The sequence below is a fragment of the Stylophora pistillata genome, chromosome 3 (assembly GCF_964205215.1).
Source record: "Stylophora pistillata chromosome 3, jaStyPist1.2, whole genome shotgun sequence".
Classification (NCBI taxonomy): Eukaryota; Metazoa; Cnidaria; class Anthozoa; order Scleractinia; family Pocilloporidae; genus Stylophora; species Stylophora pistillata.
In genome coordinates this window covers 37,161,905-37,177,024 of record NC_142521.1, presented here as the reverse complement: position 1 = coordinate 37,177,024, position 15,120 = coordinate 37,161,905, and the positions used below count along the sequence as shown (strand labels likewise).

The following is a 15,120-nucleotide window of genomic DNA, read 5'->3' as shown; positions in this document are numbered from 1 at the left end:
ACAACAACAAAAAAATCTGGAATGAACTAACAAATACAAAATTAGCCAATCAGCAAACTTTAATTACTTATAAGTAATTATCGTTGTTGGGATGATACGCCTCCTGTAACTGCACAATTTGCTTTTGAAGAAACCTCTTTTTTTCAGAAGAGGCTTTCTAACAGTATATATCTTATCCTAAGGTAATGGAGAAGACTGAGTTTTCTACCCATGGTGTCAAGGCTGCGCATTCGCAGAGACTTGATCGAGGATCGGTGCGCCGAGGTCCACCTCCGCGCACTGTTACGTCATAATTCCATATTCAGAGTGAAATAAGAACATTGTTAATGACGGTATATGGTTTTGTAAAGTCTCAGCAGGTTCTTCTATTGAAATACTTCTTAACACTGGGAAGTCTTGATTCCAAACTCAGAGTTGAGCTTAATTATAATTACTTCAATAGTCGAGTCTGTTCCTTCGATGGTGGTACAACCTTGTAATGCAAAACCTTGCTGTGTCAATAGCAACAGAGTTATCTTTCAGACACTTTCAAGTGAAACAATTTGATTTATTTTACAAGAAAATTAGTCCATTGAGTTTCAATTTTCTTTTCTTAGTATCGTATGTATAAAAAAAAGACTACTTTTTTGGTCAACATGTGAATCAACGAACGAATTTTGTCAGGGAAAGAAAGCAATCGTCGTTGGTCACTTTAAACCATAGGGAGATGATGAAGTCAGAGGCAATGTTACTCTCCATATCGAAAATAAAACTTGCTAAACCCTGACAAGGAAGGCAAATACAACAAAATAGAAAAATGGATAAAAGAAAAGTGATACTGACCTTCAAGGACAATTTAAAAAGCAGTTATTTGAGCTCTCATCCACCGAAATCAGTGAGGATGCCGAACAAAGACCAAAACGTAAAAATAAAAGTTATTTTTAAGGTTTTGGTGTACTCTGTAGACATTCAGAGGATCACGTGTAAGGCGGTGTAATGTGACTAAACGATTACAGCTCATGATAGATGATAAACTAGATTTGGCCATGTGTCTGACTGGTCAAATGAGCATGAGCTCTTTTTTACCGATCTGATTGTTAAGTTACACAACCATTAGAAACGCACACTTCATTTACTTAATTGTAAACTTCTTTACTGATTAAAATCGCGAACGCGTGAGTTGTAACAAGCAGTTTACGCGCTGATCGATCGAACTATAAATAATTTTATTTGCACTCACTCGTAAATTCCATATCTACGCGCACCCACGTATTATCCTGTGTGCAAAAGTGTTGTAAAATCGCATTTTAATCGAAATATGTTATGGTTTCGACTGAAAAAGAATGTATTCTGCCGTGAGGAAACGGCTCGAAACATTTGAGGTGAACTGATCAAAGGTACCGGTGGGGGCCAACTGGTAAAGGAGTGGACGAGCATATTTCATTCAGGGGGAGAACTTGATCGCCAAGGCTGTAAGGAATGACCATGCAATGGGGTGAAACCTCCATAAGCCGTTTCCGCTCGCCACAAACGATTAATCCTCTGACCCAAACAGTGCCAGCATCTATATTCTCCTTCTAGTATCACTCCTGAATGAAAAATTAAGGTCACGCGAATGAAAGAGACGATCACCAACTTTAAAAGTTTTTGATTGTTTAACATATTCTCTTTGTTAGTTCCACAGGAAATACGTAGAGGAATATGAAGAGAAAATGTACCCTAGTGTCAGGGTGTGAGGGATGGGGGGGGGGGGGGGAGGAAATTAAGACGCTTTAGGCCGTGATTGTTCTTAGCATGTTCTGAACATCTGACTGAATTCTTACGCCAATTTTAGTCATTAAAACAACGATTCTTCAATTAAAAAAAATAAGAGTACATGTATTCTTTGAGGCAATGTTTTTCCCTGTCTTCAACGGAAAGAAAAATGAGTGACTTTCTAAGCACCAATGCTTGTTGACACGGATGCTCAATAGCTAGGGTACCAGATTGATGAAAGACAAACGTTATAACGTAGATGAAGTGACGATGAAAAAACTCCATTTTTGCAATAGAAGACTAATGAGAGCCATTCCCTTCAATCTTATCGCAACAGAACTCTTCAGCTAGTTTTGTGCATCCCACAAACTTATGACACAAGGCTTTGCCCAAAACTACATAAGTGCCTTTGGAGCCTTCCTTTTGGTTCCATTCCTTTAACATACTGAAAGCCTTATTTTCCAACCCCTTTTCTTCTTTGAAAGCATCTATTTCGCCATCTGAGTCGAATCCCAGTCGTCGTGCTAGATTCTCCCACTTGTTGCCAAGTTTCCGGGACAAAGCTTCTAACTCGTCTTTAGATGGTTCACCAGCCTTAAATCGCAAGCCTGAGGATAATGTTGGGGAAGAAAAAATTAGAAAAGGGGTGCTGTAGGGCAATTAGCGAGCATCTATGGCGAATGGTGATTTATTGTATAAACACCAATGAAATACCAGGTGAGCTTTCGCTCAAACCCGTAACATCTTCACACATGAAAGTGGTATGAACTTACTGACTCGGTGGGAGGGCCGAACCCAATGCGTGAACGATGCGTGTACCTTAGCGCCAACCGTTTTTCAATTTCGTAGAAAACAAAAATTAAATTTCATTTTCGTTTTTCGCTTTTCGCGGCGCTGTAAAAAATTCAATTTCGACTTCAATTTTCGTTTTCGCGGCGCTCTAAAAAAACCAAATTTTACTTCAATTTTCGTGTTTCGTTTTCGCCAGTGGCACTGAAACTGACATTCTGTGGGAAAATTCATTACTTCACGGTTGCCCATAAATGCAAGTCAAATCAAAATCAATTTACTCAAAGCAAAACGTCAGGCGACATTACAGAATAACTCACGGCAAAACGAATAACGTTGTGGCTAAATGACCGGCAGCCGTTCAAGGTTTTCAAATCACTAATTGACCGGCAGTCTGATATTTTGCTCAAATTTAAGGAATCAAAGAAACCCATCCAGTTCAAACTATCATATGTCGATTAAGAACTACCAAAAGCGATCCAGGAAAGATTTAAAGATCGCAAGTCCAACGCTTGCCTTACGCACGGCTCAGAGAACGAAACCCTGGTTTGTGACACTTGGATTTTTTAGGTCGACTGTCGGTCACAGTTTTCAAATCACTAAATGAGCGGCAGTACGATACTATTCTCAAATCTAAGGGAGTCGAACCGGTCATATTCAAACTATGATATGTCGAATAAGAAGTACAAAGCCATCCAACAGATTTTTAAAGACCACAACTCTAACTCTTGTGTCACAAGATGATTTACAGTTAATTCCATGAAAAAATATGAAATGATTTCAAATAAGATTAAAAGGCAACTAACGCCTCAAAAACTTCTATCATTGTCGAATATGAAACCATTTCCAAAAAAATTAATTAGTACTAATTAAAAATATATCTTAAGTTTTCTTACAATGAAATCAATATATCAATATATCAATATATCTGTAGCTACTCTACTCGACTGACGCATGGGCAGCGCCCATTTGTGCACTGCATATGGAAAACGCAGCGTATGGAAAATCCCAGATGTCATTACTTTCATTGGCAATCGAGTAATATTAGAAGTAGGAGTACACTGAAACTAATAATCGCGTGTAAATTGTTATGAGTATTAATTCTGCAAGATTTGCAGAACCAGTTTCTGTTCTTTGGTCGACTTTTTAATGACGCGCATACAAAATGAGTCCAAAGCAGACACCTGTCACAAGCAAGGCTATCCTCAATTTGTCGTTTATCATTTTTGCTTAAACAGAGCAAACAAAGTCTACGCGGATCTTCTTTGTTGATTTAAGAACCGACAGCCATGCATCTTTTTCAAAGTACTTTTCAACGCGGAGAATGTCCACGGTTTCTTCGATTCCTTAAATTTGAGCAAAATGTCAGAATGCCGGTCATTTAGCACAGTCAATGAGCATTTTATCATATGGCCACCAAGTATTGAAATTTTAACTTAACTAAGACGCGATAGAGGGGCACAAGCACCCACTCGAACACAAAAAAGATTACTGGAAAGATAACATTCCTTAACTTTTTCCCATCAGAACCAGGAACTTCCGATTCCTTGAAAAACGCAACTGTTTTCTTTCAATTCCGTTTTCCTTTAAATTTTCGCAACAAAGCAACATGAAAGCCGGACGGCTTTTTCCGGACTGGTTCACGTGAACCTATTCGGCCCTACTCAAGTCAGCTTTCAGTATGGTCTTCTATTGAAATGCGCGAGCGGGGCCGGACGGGTCATATGATGATAGATCTTATTCCTCGGAGAAACTCATGTTGACAAAGTGACCTTTCATTTCATAACAAAGGACAAAAGCGCTCGATACTTGTGCAATTCAGGTAAGGCAGATATTATTGAGATAGCTCTTACCTCGGGTGACTGCATTTTATTTCATTAATGAAAATTGTGAACTAAACTCACTTCCAACTTATAGTTTGGGAGCCCATTTGATAGCAGAGACTGGTTAGTCCAACTAGTATCTAGGAGGCACAAGTCTGAAACCTGTTGAGGCCTTTTTCAGGCTTTTTTTTCTACAGAGGCGGCTTTCACTGCAGTTCACTTTTGAGGAATTTTGTTTTGACAGGATGTATTCCGTAAGAAAACTATGCATTAATTTGGGTTGGATTGGTGCTTATCCAACGTTGACGAGACGGTTAATAGAAATGACGAGGCAAAACCCCTCTCTCAGTATTACCTCACCTTGGGAAGCAGTTTTTCTCTCCTTACAAGCTGGAGCTTCACACGAAGACGGTTCTTCATTCCGGCGCTTCAAACTCGTCCGGACCAAATGTTCAGTAGAACCACCTGTATAGTAATAATAATAAAACGCACTCTTTAACTGCATGTGCCTTCTATTGTACAGTTTGAGAGTGTTGCAGTAAAAAAGTAACTGTGATCCGAAATGCAGAGGGGCTAATGAACAGCTCTTGTCCATGCCAAACTTGTGACAAAAGGAGGACTTGGTTAGAGCAGAGTTTGTACACTGGCAAATTGACAGGCCGGGGACTGGCCGAGAAATTAGTAGATTAGGTACATGTATTACAAGTGCATCAAATTTAATTTAATTCGAGTGTTCTCTCACTAGGTGAACTACCATTTACATTTTTCTTTTAGATTTGTACGAAATGACTATAAAAAAAAAGAAAAGTCCTTTCTGTTAAAATGTATAGCCAGTGTAGAAAGAAAGAACCGTTAAAAAGGACATTTGCAACAGTACATATAAGAGTATATATACCAGTTTTAAATCAATAAGTAACTGTCGCAGAGAAACAAGGAGCTGGACCACGCCTTTTGTTCCCCTTTTGAGATGTCATGCAGTGCTTTCCCAAAACGAAGCGGTTGGTGACAATCGAAATCCATTACTTCATAACAGCACTTCCATTATCTTTGCATTCTACTACATGAGGCGGGCCATTTGCTTTTTAGCAAACTGACATTGACTTAATAATTTGAATATATCAACAAAGTTGAAATGGTAAATTGGCCACCGTTACGATTATAAAAGCTGACGTTTCGAGCGTTAGGCCTTCGTCGGAGCGAATATTCGCTCCGACGAAGGGCTAACGCTCGAAACGTCAGCTTTTATAATCGTAACGATGGCCAATTTACCATTTCAACTTTTTTGATATATTCAAATTGTTTCGTTAACCCCACCGACGCAGCCCGACGAGCGAATATTCGCTCCGACGAAGGGCTAACGCTCGAAACGTCAGCTTTTATAATCGTAACGATGGCCAATTTACCATTTCAACTTTGTTGATATATTCAAATTATTTCGTTACCCCCACCGACGCAGCCCCAAACAGTTTCTTTAGAAACTATCAGCCTTTATTCATTGATATTGACTTAGCTATTGATCGAAAAATGTATCTCTGAAGAAAAATAACTCACTAATTTGCTTCTTGCGTTCAATGGATTCCAAAGCCTAAAGGGCAAAAGAAGATAGAGGCAACATTACTCGTGCAGTAAGTAGTTAATAAATATGAATAAATATATTGACTTATTTATTTCTTTATTTATTCATTTATTTATTTACTTATTTATTAAGAATATTTAGACAGGGTAGCCCAGTTTAGCAAATAGGTGGTTTAAATGGGGCCCTGTGGTCAATAAATATATGAATGAAAATATTCCTCTCTCTCTCGGGAAACGAAAGAGCCATTGTAACTAAAATCCAAAGGTAGCTAAATGATTTTGGAAAACAATAAATTTCAAATACTTCTTTAAGTGTACAAAAATGTAGCTCCCTCAAATATCGTCATTTAAAGCGCTGCAACCCACAGGTAGCTGATTCAATATTTGCAAAACGCGATACGGCATGAAAATGAAAGAGAGGAGTAAGCATTTTTCTTGAACCCTCGCATTCATTTAGAAAAACTGCCTAAAAAATATACGGCGAATCCTGTGTTTGGCAGAAAGAAAATAAGTTTAAATTCCTCTATCTTCGTTTTCTTTTCATTTGACTGTTTGTTTCTTGTTGTACCTTTTTATCATCTTGTTACCTAAATTATAGAGAGATCATTCCAGCTAGAGAGACATATCTAAAAGGTTAAGCCTGAGCAAATTCAGGTTTTGATGGGATTCGAACCGGTGAAAAACATCCTACGAAAATGGAGCGTGCGACAGAGCTACCCGCCAACCATGACTTTCAAATTCTCCTCATACAATTTACGTAAATTGAATTAAGTTTTTTTTTCTCACCTGTACCCAAGGAGCCAGCTTTTCTGCAGGATAGTCAGGAACAGCATAAACAGAGTGTTCACAACTCAGGCCAAAGCTTCTTAACAGGATGTAGTCGCCACAGTCAAAATGAGAGCAGCCTTCCTTTTTGTGCAACATGCAAATGCTGGTTCCCTCACAACACTTATCTGGACAAGGTTCATACATCTGGCATTTCACAAACAATTTCATCGTAACTGATCGTAGCCAAGGACAGGTGACACTTAGCTTAGTCCTGCAACGCTCCAGATGACTGAAAAAGAACAAAAAATGGCAACAAGGACATCAACAACGCGAAAAACGGAAGTCTGATTCATTGTAACGTACACTTACCAGAAGGTATCCCGCCTTACCAAAAGAGTGACGCCCAAAAAGGTCCTAGATCTAAAAATACTGTCACAAGGATCAGAACGATTTTTAAAAAAGGCAAGTAAATTAAAGAGGACATAAAGTTTCCCTTTGGTTACAACAACATGGCAATATCTCAGCAATTACTTAAAAAAAAAAAAAAAAAAAAAAAAAAAAGAATGAAAGAAATAATACCAGGTATGACTGGGACTTACCTCAATAATTCTTCGCAAATTCGTTTCTCTTCCTTTACATCCGAGTCTCGCGATGTCCAGATTATCAACTGGATCACGGTTTTGTGACACTCTACAGTGAGCTGGTACTCCTTGCTGACATTAAATCGGGCGGCGTTTGCAAACAACGAGGGGGGTATACGGGTGCCACATAACCGAGAGGCCCATTTCCAAAAATGTACTACCAGTCTGCAAAACAGCCCGCTTGGAACATAGTTGGTATTAAATGTGAGAAATACAGGCAAAGGGCCATTGCACATGTTCGTGGCTCTTGTATTCTTCTTCGGCGATTCCAACATACATGGAACAAAAAAAGGGTATTCTTTACCTTTGCAGTTCTCTGAGTTGCAAATAACATCAAAGCTTTCCATGATACGAATCAGAGAATTCTTAATATCTTCCAATCCAAGGTATTTAAACGCTCGATCGAGCAACTTCTGCGAAAGCAGTCCCTTTTTTCCAAGATCTTTGAAATCTTTCCGAAAGACAGGATCGTTCTTCCATTCTGGACTCACCGTTACTATTTCATAAAGTACTTTAATTAACCACTGCGGATCCAGCACGACCAAACCATCTGGATTTTCAGGGAGATCTTGGTAGATAACACTTCCACGAGCTTGTAAAAAGTACAGCAGTTCTTCAACCTCATTCGGGTCATCAAATTGACAAATTCCCCCAGCAATGTCTTCTTTAAAACTTTTTTTACCAACATAATGTATTGGCTTATCTCTGCTTACCATTTCGTCGACTTTTTCCTCCACACGGAGCCACTGCATAGGGATTACCTTGTTGATATGCGGCATTCTTTTAGCCAGATCCAATATTTTCACACGCAAAGAAACGATCTGTAGGTCGTCTTCCCTATTTGGATTTGTGTTATCTATAAAGAATGATTCTTTTGAAATATGGTTTAGGGTTGCTTGAAGAGCCACGCTGCAAATGGTTCCCTTCACGGATTCCATTTCTTTGCAAGGATCGCTCACACTATCAGCATGTGTACCCACAAGCACCACAGGAGGTAAAACGTCTCCATCGTTTCCCGAAATTTTCTGAGACTCTGGCCTTCCCAAAGAATGCACCAAGTCGAGCCATCTCATCATGTGATCAAGATTAGTGTCATCGACTTGCCGCGAGTTGACCTCTATTTCATCGCGATTATGCGGTCTTATCCGACATTGCGCAGGAGCACATAATTCCTTGGTAAGATCTGACACTAGGACATATACGGCTTTGGGCGATAGGAAAATGGGATGAATGGCATGGTATACTGCCTGGCCGGCGAAATCCCAAACAACAGGCCATATGCCCTCACTCAGGGGTGGTCGGGACCACGCTCTATGATGGATAGTACTCCCTTGGGAATTTCATCTGGATTTTTTTCAATCTTGACATCCTTGGTATCTAATATTGATCATTTGTCAGTACTCGCTTAGACCAAACATGCTGTTTTTAAACTTAAGGTTTTAAAAGACCTTAAGTGCAAACAACATGAAGTGGAATATCAGTCAGTATTATTCATTACACTGCATTATTCTAATACCCTGGACTAGCTGTTCAAAAGAATCATTTTCCAGCAAACTGAATGTATCTTCATCCAATGCACAAGCCACTCTCTAAGGGGAAAAGGACGTTTTTCGGGTATTTCATCAGGTTTTCGCTAACGTTTGACCTCCAGATACCTAATATTGATATTTTTTTAGTTTTTCCGTTGCTTAAACACTTAGTTCATGTGCAAACAAAATACGAAATCAGACCGGTTCAGCTTAATATGACCTTTTACCCCAGGACCTGGTGTTCAAAGCATTGGTAATGCTAGCCTTAGTGACTGAACTTTTATCTACTGAATATGCACCCAAATTTACAATAGCTTCGCCTCTCTCGATGTAAACACTTGCCCACTTCTTTTGCAACCTGAGCAAAAAAATAAAAAAAACATAAAAATGGCTGCATTCCAGAAGGTGGCGCTTCTAATTTTGCGTGGTTTCACGCGAGTGTATGGGCAGAAACTTTACGGGCTTTACGCACCCAATTTAATATGTTTACGTTACAGAGCTGTGGCTTACCAATGCTTGGAGTGACTTCCTCAGGGTGATGTGGGTCGAGATCTGCCAAGGAAAATAATGATTATGATAAATCACCCTCATCAATACTGTCATTTCAACATATATGCAATATATATGCGTTATTAACCAAGCGTGGGGTCAAGATGGCCTGATATAGGCCGACTTCTTTTTTTGCATTTTTATGGACCGAGTATGCTAATCCTCATAAGATTACGGGACACTGATGGAAATACACCTGTAAGTAAAAGATTTGATGTAGTTACCTCTCTAGTAGTCAAAAAAGTCCTTTGATTCTGTAAAGAAGCTATAGTTAATGTCAGGGCTAGTGAGCTTAAGCTTAACATTTATTTCAATGTCTTCTTTTGAGGTAACAGATTTGCGCCTTGGGTTGTAAACTGCAGATGTAAATAAAGATATTAAAAAATGGATTTCTTCAATTCTATTTATCTTTTCTAAGCTAAACAGACAATGGTCCAGACTTCCCATTCGGTAGAACGTGGGTCGATTAAATTCTTCAATTCTTAAAAATCTAATGCAATACTGAAAGTTAAGAACTGCTAAGGACACGAAAGCAAGCAAACGAAAAAACCGAGAAAGGAGAACAAACTAGAAAGAACATTAAAATATAACTATGATGCAATTGCTTCCTTGACGATAAAGGTTACCTGAGTGTTCACTGGAAGGACGAATAAGAAGGGGGCCACGAACAAGGTGGTGACTTGCACGTTCTTCAGTCGCTTTCTTTCCAATTGTAGGTTCGCCTCTTGTTTTATTTCCTACTTCAGTAAGCGGTTGAGCCCTATCGGATCGTTTTTTATAGATGCTGAGTATCTCTTTTGTAATCTCTTCTGCGCACTTGTGGTCAAGTGCACTTGTGTTTTCAAGAGCGGCTGGGTTCCTCCATGCCCCTTTTCCTGCGCTCTCGACAGGGGAAATCATTTCAATCCCATCAGTGCTGGCTTCATCTTCGTCAAATGCTTCACCGCTGAGGTATCTTCTACGACTTGTCTTACCGGTACGGTCCTGACCAATCAACACAATCTTGGTACGTCTATCGTAAGTTTGGCCTTTCTCTAGTGCTCTCCTGAATGCTTCAAGTCCCACTGGTCCCTTTGCCTTCATGTAGATGGGAATTGAATCTGCAAAAGTTCAAATAGAAATAAAAATCAATTCATTTTCTCCCTCTAGAATCTAAACAAATCCAGAGGTAATTAGTGTCCAATGAGCACCTAAAAGCAATCCTATGTAGTGAACAGGAGAAGCCTATTGTCACAAGGACCTCGTGATGATATTCCTCCCTAATCTCTTTCAGAATGTTAATTGGTACCCACAATCCCACTCTAGAAAGCACTCCGAAAACCATATCAAAATCCAGCTAAGTAGTGAGTGCAATAGGTTACGACAAAACAGAGAAATGTTTCAAAAGAAAGGTTGCTTTAACTTATTTTGCGCCACCAGAAAATTACATGAGAATAAACAAAGTCATAAAGTAATTTTCATTCGTTTTGATTTGGTTTCTGACAGAGAAAGCGACACTTTTCTAGTTTCGAGGCACTGTTTACAATGTACATAGAAGATACAGAGGTCAAAAAGCATGATGCCGGAGAATTTAAGCATGATACTTGCATGCAATTGTATTCTCCTTGAATTGCAAGTTTAGTGATATATAATGGTGTATTAGTTGGGCGCACTCTAGAGGACATTAATGAAGGTCAAAATTCACATAGAGATACTGCATAGAAAGCCCAAATGAAAGTAAATGAAAATGACATGCAAATGAAATAGGTTTCCTTTGACTCAGGACAAAGAAGTTATTGCAAAAGTACCGGTGTACATGTTGGTACCATTCGCTTCATTCTTTAGTCGCTACAACGCCATGAAATCCTATGTTTCAGAAGTCAAATTCAATTAAGTCAACGTAAAGCAAGCTAGGGGCTGGCTCTCCAATTCGACCACTTGTATTTGCTTGAAAGCTTCATCAGTTTCTTTCTAAAACGTGTCCGAAGCGATCAAAAACAAAGTCCTTAAACTTCCCTGTTCTTTGCATGACATTGCAAAAGTTACGAGTGACATAAGAAAGGAAAGGGGGACCTACTGCTTGTCTGTCAGAGGCACGACAACAAAACAAACAATCTAAAATGACGACGACAAATTTTCTTTGCTCTTCTGAGATATCTGAAATAGTAGGGATAACACCAGAGTGCAATTCGGCGAGTCTTTCCCACTTCCCCAAATATTGCAGAAGATAAAACACACCACTAGTAGCTTCGGATGATGACGTCATTTTCTGAGTTTCGGTAGGACTTCAAAAGTTACTCGTTCCATCGTCTCAGTTTGAGCTTGCGTAAAACTGAAAGTCTGCTCGCAACTTTCTTTACCTTCAAAGACGTTCACAGCATATTTTGCTGTCTTTTTTGTGTTTTCTGGAATAGCATTTGCGAAAAGCGTTTTTAAGTCACAATCCCTGGGCTCGGAAAGACAAGATTGTTTTTCCTCCATGTCAAATATGGAAGACGACACGGTAAAATTCTTGAGCTGGCTTTCTTTTGTTTACTTCTTTTTCTTTTCGGAAAAAAAACGTCGGGGGATTTTGCATTACGTGAAATAAAGAAGCCACTTAAATCTCGCGAAAATTAACAATTGGGTTAAAATCTAAACTACTACTACGCTAATTACTCGCTAAATCAGTGGCCATAAAAACCTTTTTCCCAAGCGTTGACTCACCATCATCATTATGGACACTTTCTGACTTACCTCTGAACCTTGCTCCGTTTTCTTTCAGCTCAACCTTTGTAAGACGTAGAGAAAAAAGGCAACAACATTAGCCGCAGCACCAATTATGTGTAACGCTCAGCTTACATAATCTCACACAAGATAAATATTTAAAGCACCCCACTTTTCCCGGGCCAAGTATTTCGGAGACTCAAGTTTTCTTAGCAATGGCATAGCTGTTTTGCCCACGTACTGTAATAATCAACTCACACTTTCTCAAACGTGATAAATATTTGAAGATTTTTTATCCATATAAAATGGAATGTATATATATTGGGTTTTTTAATTCAAATAGCTACAGGTGAGTTAGCTGGTGAAATTATGTTTTACAATGGGTAAATTTTCTCATAACAAGCAAACAAGTGACTAGATGAGTGAAAGTCAAACAACTCTAGATATTTGTTTTTGATGCTTCACTTTTCAATTCAAATAGCTACAGGTGAGTTAGCTGGTGAAATTATGTTTTACAATGGGTAAATGTTCTCCTAACAACCAAATAAGCGAGTAGATGAGCGAAAGTCAAACAACTCTAGATATTTGTTTTTGATGCTTCACTTTTCGCCCTGTAGTCTTCTTCTTCACTTTTGTAAAAGCAGAGCTTTTCTTTCAATACAACCTTTGCAATAGTTTCTTCACCTCTATTGACTCTTGAAGTTTCAGAAGTTTCTAGTTTCTTAAGTTTTGAGATTACAAGGAAGATGTACCATTTCCGCATTCCTTGAAGAAAAAAGAACGCACCACACAAGACAAGACAGAAGACAAGACAAGACAGAAGACAAGACAAGACAGAAGACAAGACAAGACAGAAGACAAGACAAGACAGAAGACAAGACAAGACAGAAGACAAGACAAGACAGAAGACAAGACAAGACAGAAGACAAGACAAGACAGAAGACAAGACAAGACAAGACACAAGACAAGACAAGACACAAGACAAGACACAAAACAAGACACAAGACAAGACAAGACAAGACAGAAGACAAGACAAGACACAAGACACAAGACAAGACAAGACAAGACAAGACAAGAAACAAGACAAGACAAGACACAAGACAAGACAAGACACAAGACAAGACAACACACAAGACAAGACAACACACAAGACAAGACAAGACAAGACACAAGACAAGACAAGAAAGCAGCGAGTAAGGAATGCAGACATTTTTTTCCGGTGATGACAATAAGAATCACTCATCAAAAAGATATTTTTTTCTTCAGCGATGTCACAGAAACATGGGAAGTAGCGTTAAGTGTGCAAAGAATCAACTCCACAGTGTGTAACAAATTGAACTTAAAAAAACACTAGTTTTAGGATTTATACGTGACCAGGAAGAGACAAACACGTACGATAGTAAGTTTAACAACTTCATCATCAACACTGTTGTTCTCTAATTTTACTTTAAAAATGAGCTTATTTGACGCTCGTCAAATAATTAAACGCAAACAAAAGTATTCCACAACAACAAGACAAGCCAAACAATCTCGACAACTAAGATTGCGTAAAGAAGTTTGGTTAGTGAAACATTCTCGCAACTCATCTTTTTTTTCTCTCTCTCGTGTAAGGCGTAGCTAAACAAGATTTCTCTTTTAAGATTTCGCCAAAACACAGACGCCAATCAAATGAACTCCCAAAGTTTTCAATTGTTGTATATTCAAGAAGCCTCCTACCATAAGGGAAACTTCACCTCTTTTACTGGAAACTGCATGTGAATAGTTTCGAAGTTTTGAAAGCTTAATTTTTTTTGTCTTAATTTAATCTTCAGCATTTTTCCTACAAATAATTTTGACACAAACAACACATGAGCCATAAAGGTACTTAACGTGGGCTGGTTATGGTCTCCATCCACAATAATGACTCCTGATGTCACAAAATAGAAATAGAAAACTCCGAAAACAGTGACTGTTCCTTTTGACTATATTCTTTCCCATGGAGACTAATCTGATAAATTGTGACCAAAGCGACTTACTGGAAACAGTATCAAGTGCTGCTGAAGAACATTTAGATAAAAATTTGATACAACTGAGTGAAAAAACAAAAAAAACACTTACTATTATCAAACCGCCGGTGGATTTGAGGTGTTCTACAGTAGCAGTAGATGCGTTTTTCTCTCCAAGCCGTATTACAACATGCTTAACATAGGAGAGAAATGCAGAATACACGAATGGTCTGTCTGAGGATGGACACGAAAAAAAACAATCGACACAGAGTAGAATGAAGTCTTTTTGTTCGTTAGAAAAATCATCGACAGTAGGCGTCTTGGTGAAGTTGTAATTTGTGAGACATTCTTTCTCTCCAACGTCATGTAGATGATCAAAAAGAATCCCGGCAGCTTTTAATGACAACTCACATGCGAATTTTAGCATTTCAGCAATCTTCCTTGATTTCTTAAACGTATCCATTCTTGACAGGCAGGTGACAGTTTCACTCTTCTTCACCGTCAGTTCTTCAACAATGAACTGGGCGGCGAGAAACTCCTGGACAGACTTATGAAGAAAATAAACGATCTTCTCACGGTTCAAAGCGGAACGTTTGGAAACTTGAAAAAAACCGACATGTATTAGCTTCTCAAAGAGATCACCATGCGCACATTTGCTGAAGTTAAAATGAAGACGGTCCTCCAAAAGAGCATCATGAAAGTTTTCCTATTTTGTAAAGTTCCTCTTGATATTCATCTATGCTTTTGCCTGTTGCGACGTTGTCTGCATCTTTTGAAGCCATGTGATCCAAGAGAGTTTGAATAAATTGTACGTAAATGTGCGCACGAGATGTAGTTAACTGATGCTTTTTCTCTTTCCAGAGAAGACACAACATCAACAACAAAAGCGGTATTTCTGCCATCTCTTCAAGGTCCTGCTCTTTCAGGTAGTCAAGTAACCCTTCAACGTCCCCCTTATCAGCAAGAGTCTTTCTTGCAAACTGTTGCTTTTGTTTCCATGTATCGAGCCCGTTGATTTCAAACTGAGCATGACTTGGCATTC

At 38.8% G+C, this 15,120-nt stretch overlaps 1 protein-coding gene and 1 pseudogene across 2 annotated transcripts; both read right to left on the bottom strand.

Annotated features, from left to right (window-relative positions):
- Nucleotides 1-1,517: 1,517 nt before the first annotated feature.
- On the bottom strand, nt 1,518-10,506 carry LOC111338524 (uncharacterized; annotated as a pseudogene). The gene is made up of 7 exons (XR_015998741.1): nt 10,035-10,506; nt 9,370-9,411; nt 7,289-8,707; nt 6,708-6,978; nt 5,898-5,931; nt 4,707-4,811; nt 1,518-2,342 (listed from the first exon to the last, which is right to left on the bottom strand). The product of XR_015998741.1 is annotated as an uncharacterized LOC111338524 (transcript).
- A 1,428-nt stretch (nt 10,507-11,934) lies between these two features.
- On the bottom strand, nt 11,935-14,722 carry LOC148735929 (uncharacterized). The gene is made up of 2 exons (XM_088753372.1): nt 14,191-14,722; nt 11,935-12,157 (listed from the first exon to the last, which is right to left on the bottom strand). The coding sequence occupies exons 1-2, from the start codon at nt 14,539-14,541 to the stop codon at nt 12,038-12,040; spliced, it is 471 nt and encodes a 156-aa protein (XP_088609498.1). The 5' UTR covers nt 14,542-14,722; the 3' UTR covers nt 11,935-12,037.
- Between the last annotated feature and the right edge of the window lie 398 nt (nt 14,723-15,120).

What these genes read in the sequence shown, in the direction of transcription:
- LOC148735929 (XM_088753372.1), bottom strand. Translation starts at nt 14,541, where the DNA reads ATGGATACGTTTAAGAAATCAAGGAAGATTGCTGAAATGCTAAAATTC. An exon ending in CCACCGGCGGTTTGATAATA is followed by an intron (nt 12,158 to 14,190) that starts GTAAGTGTTTTT and finishes CGTCTTACAAAG; the next exon opens with GTTGAGCTGAAAGAAAACGG.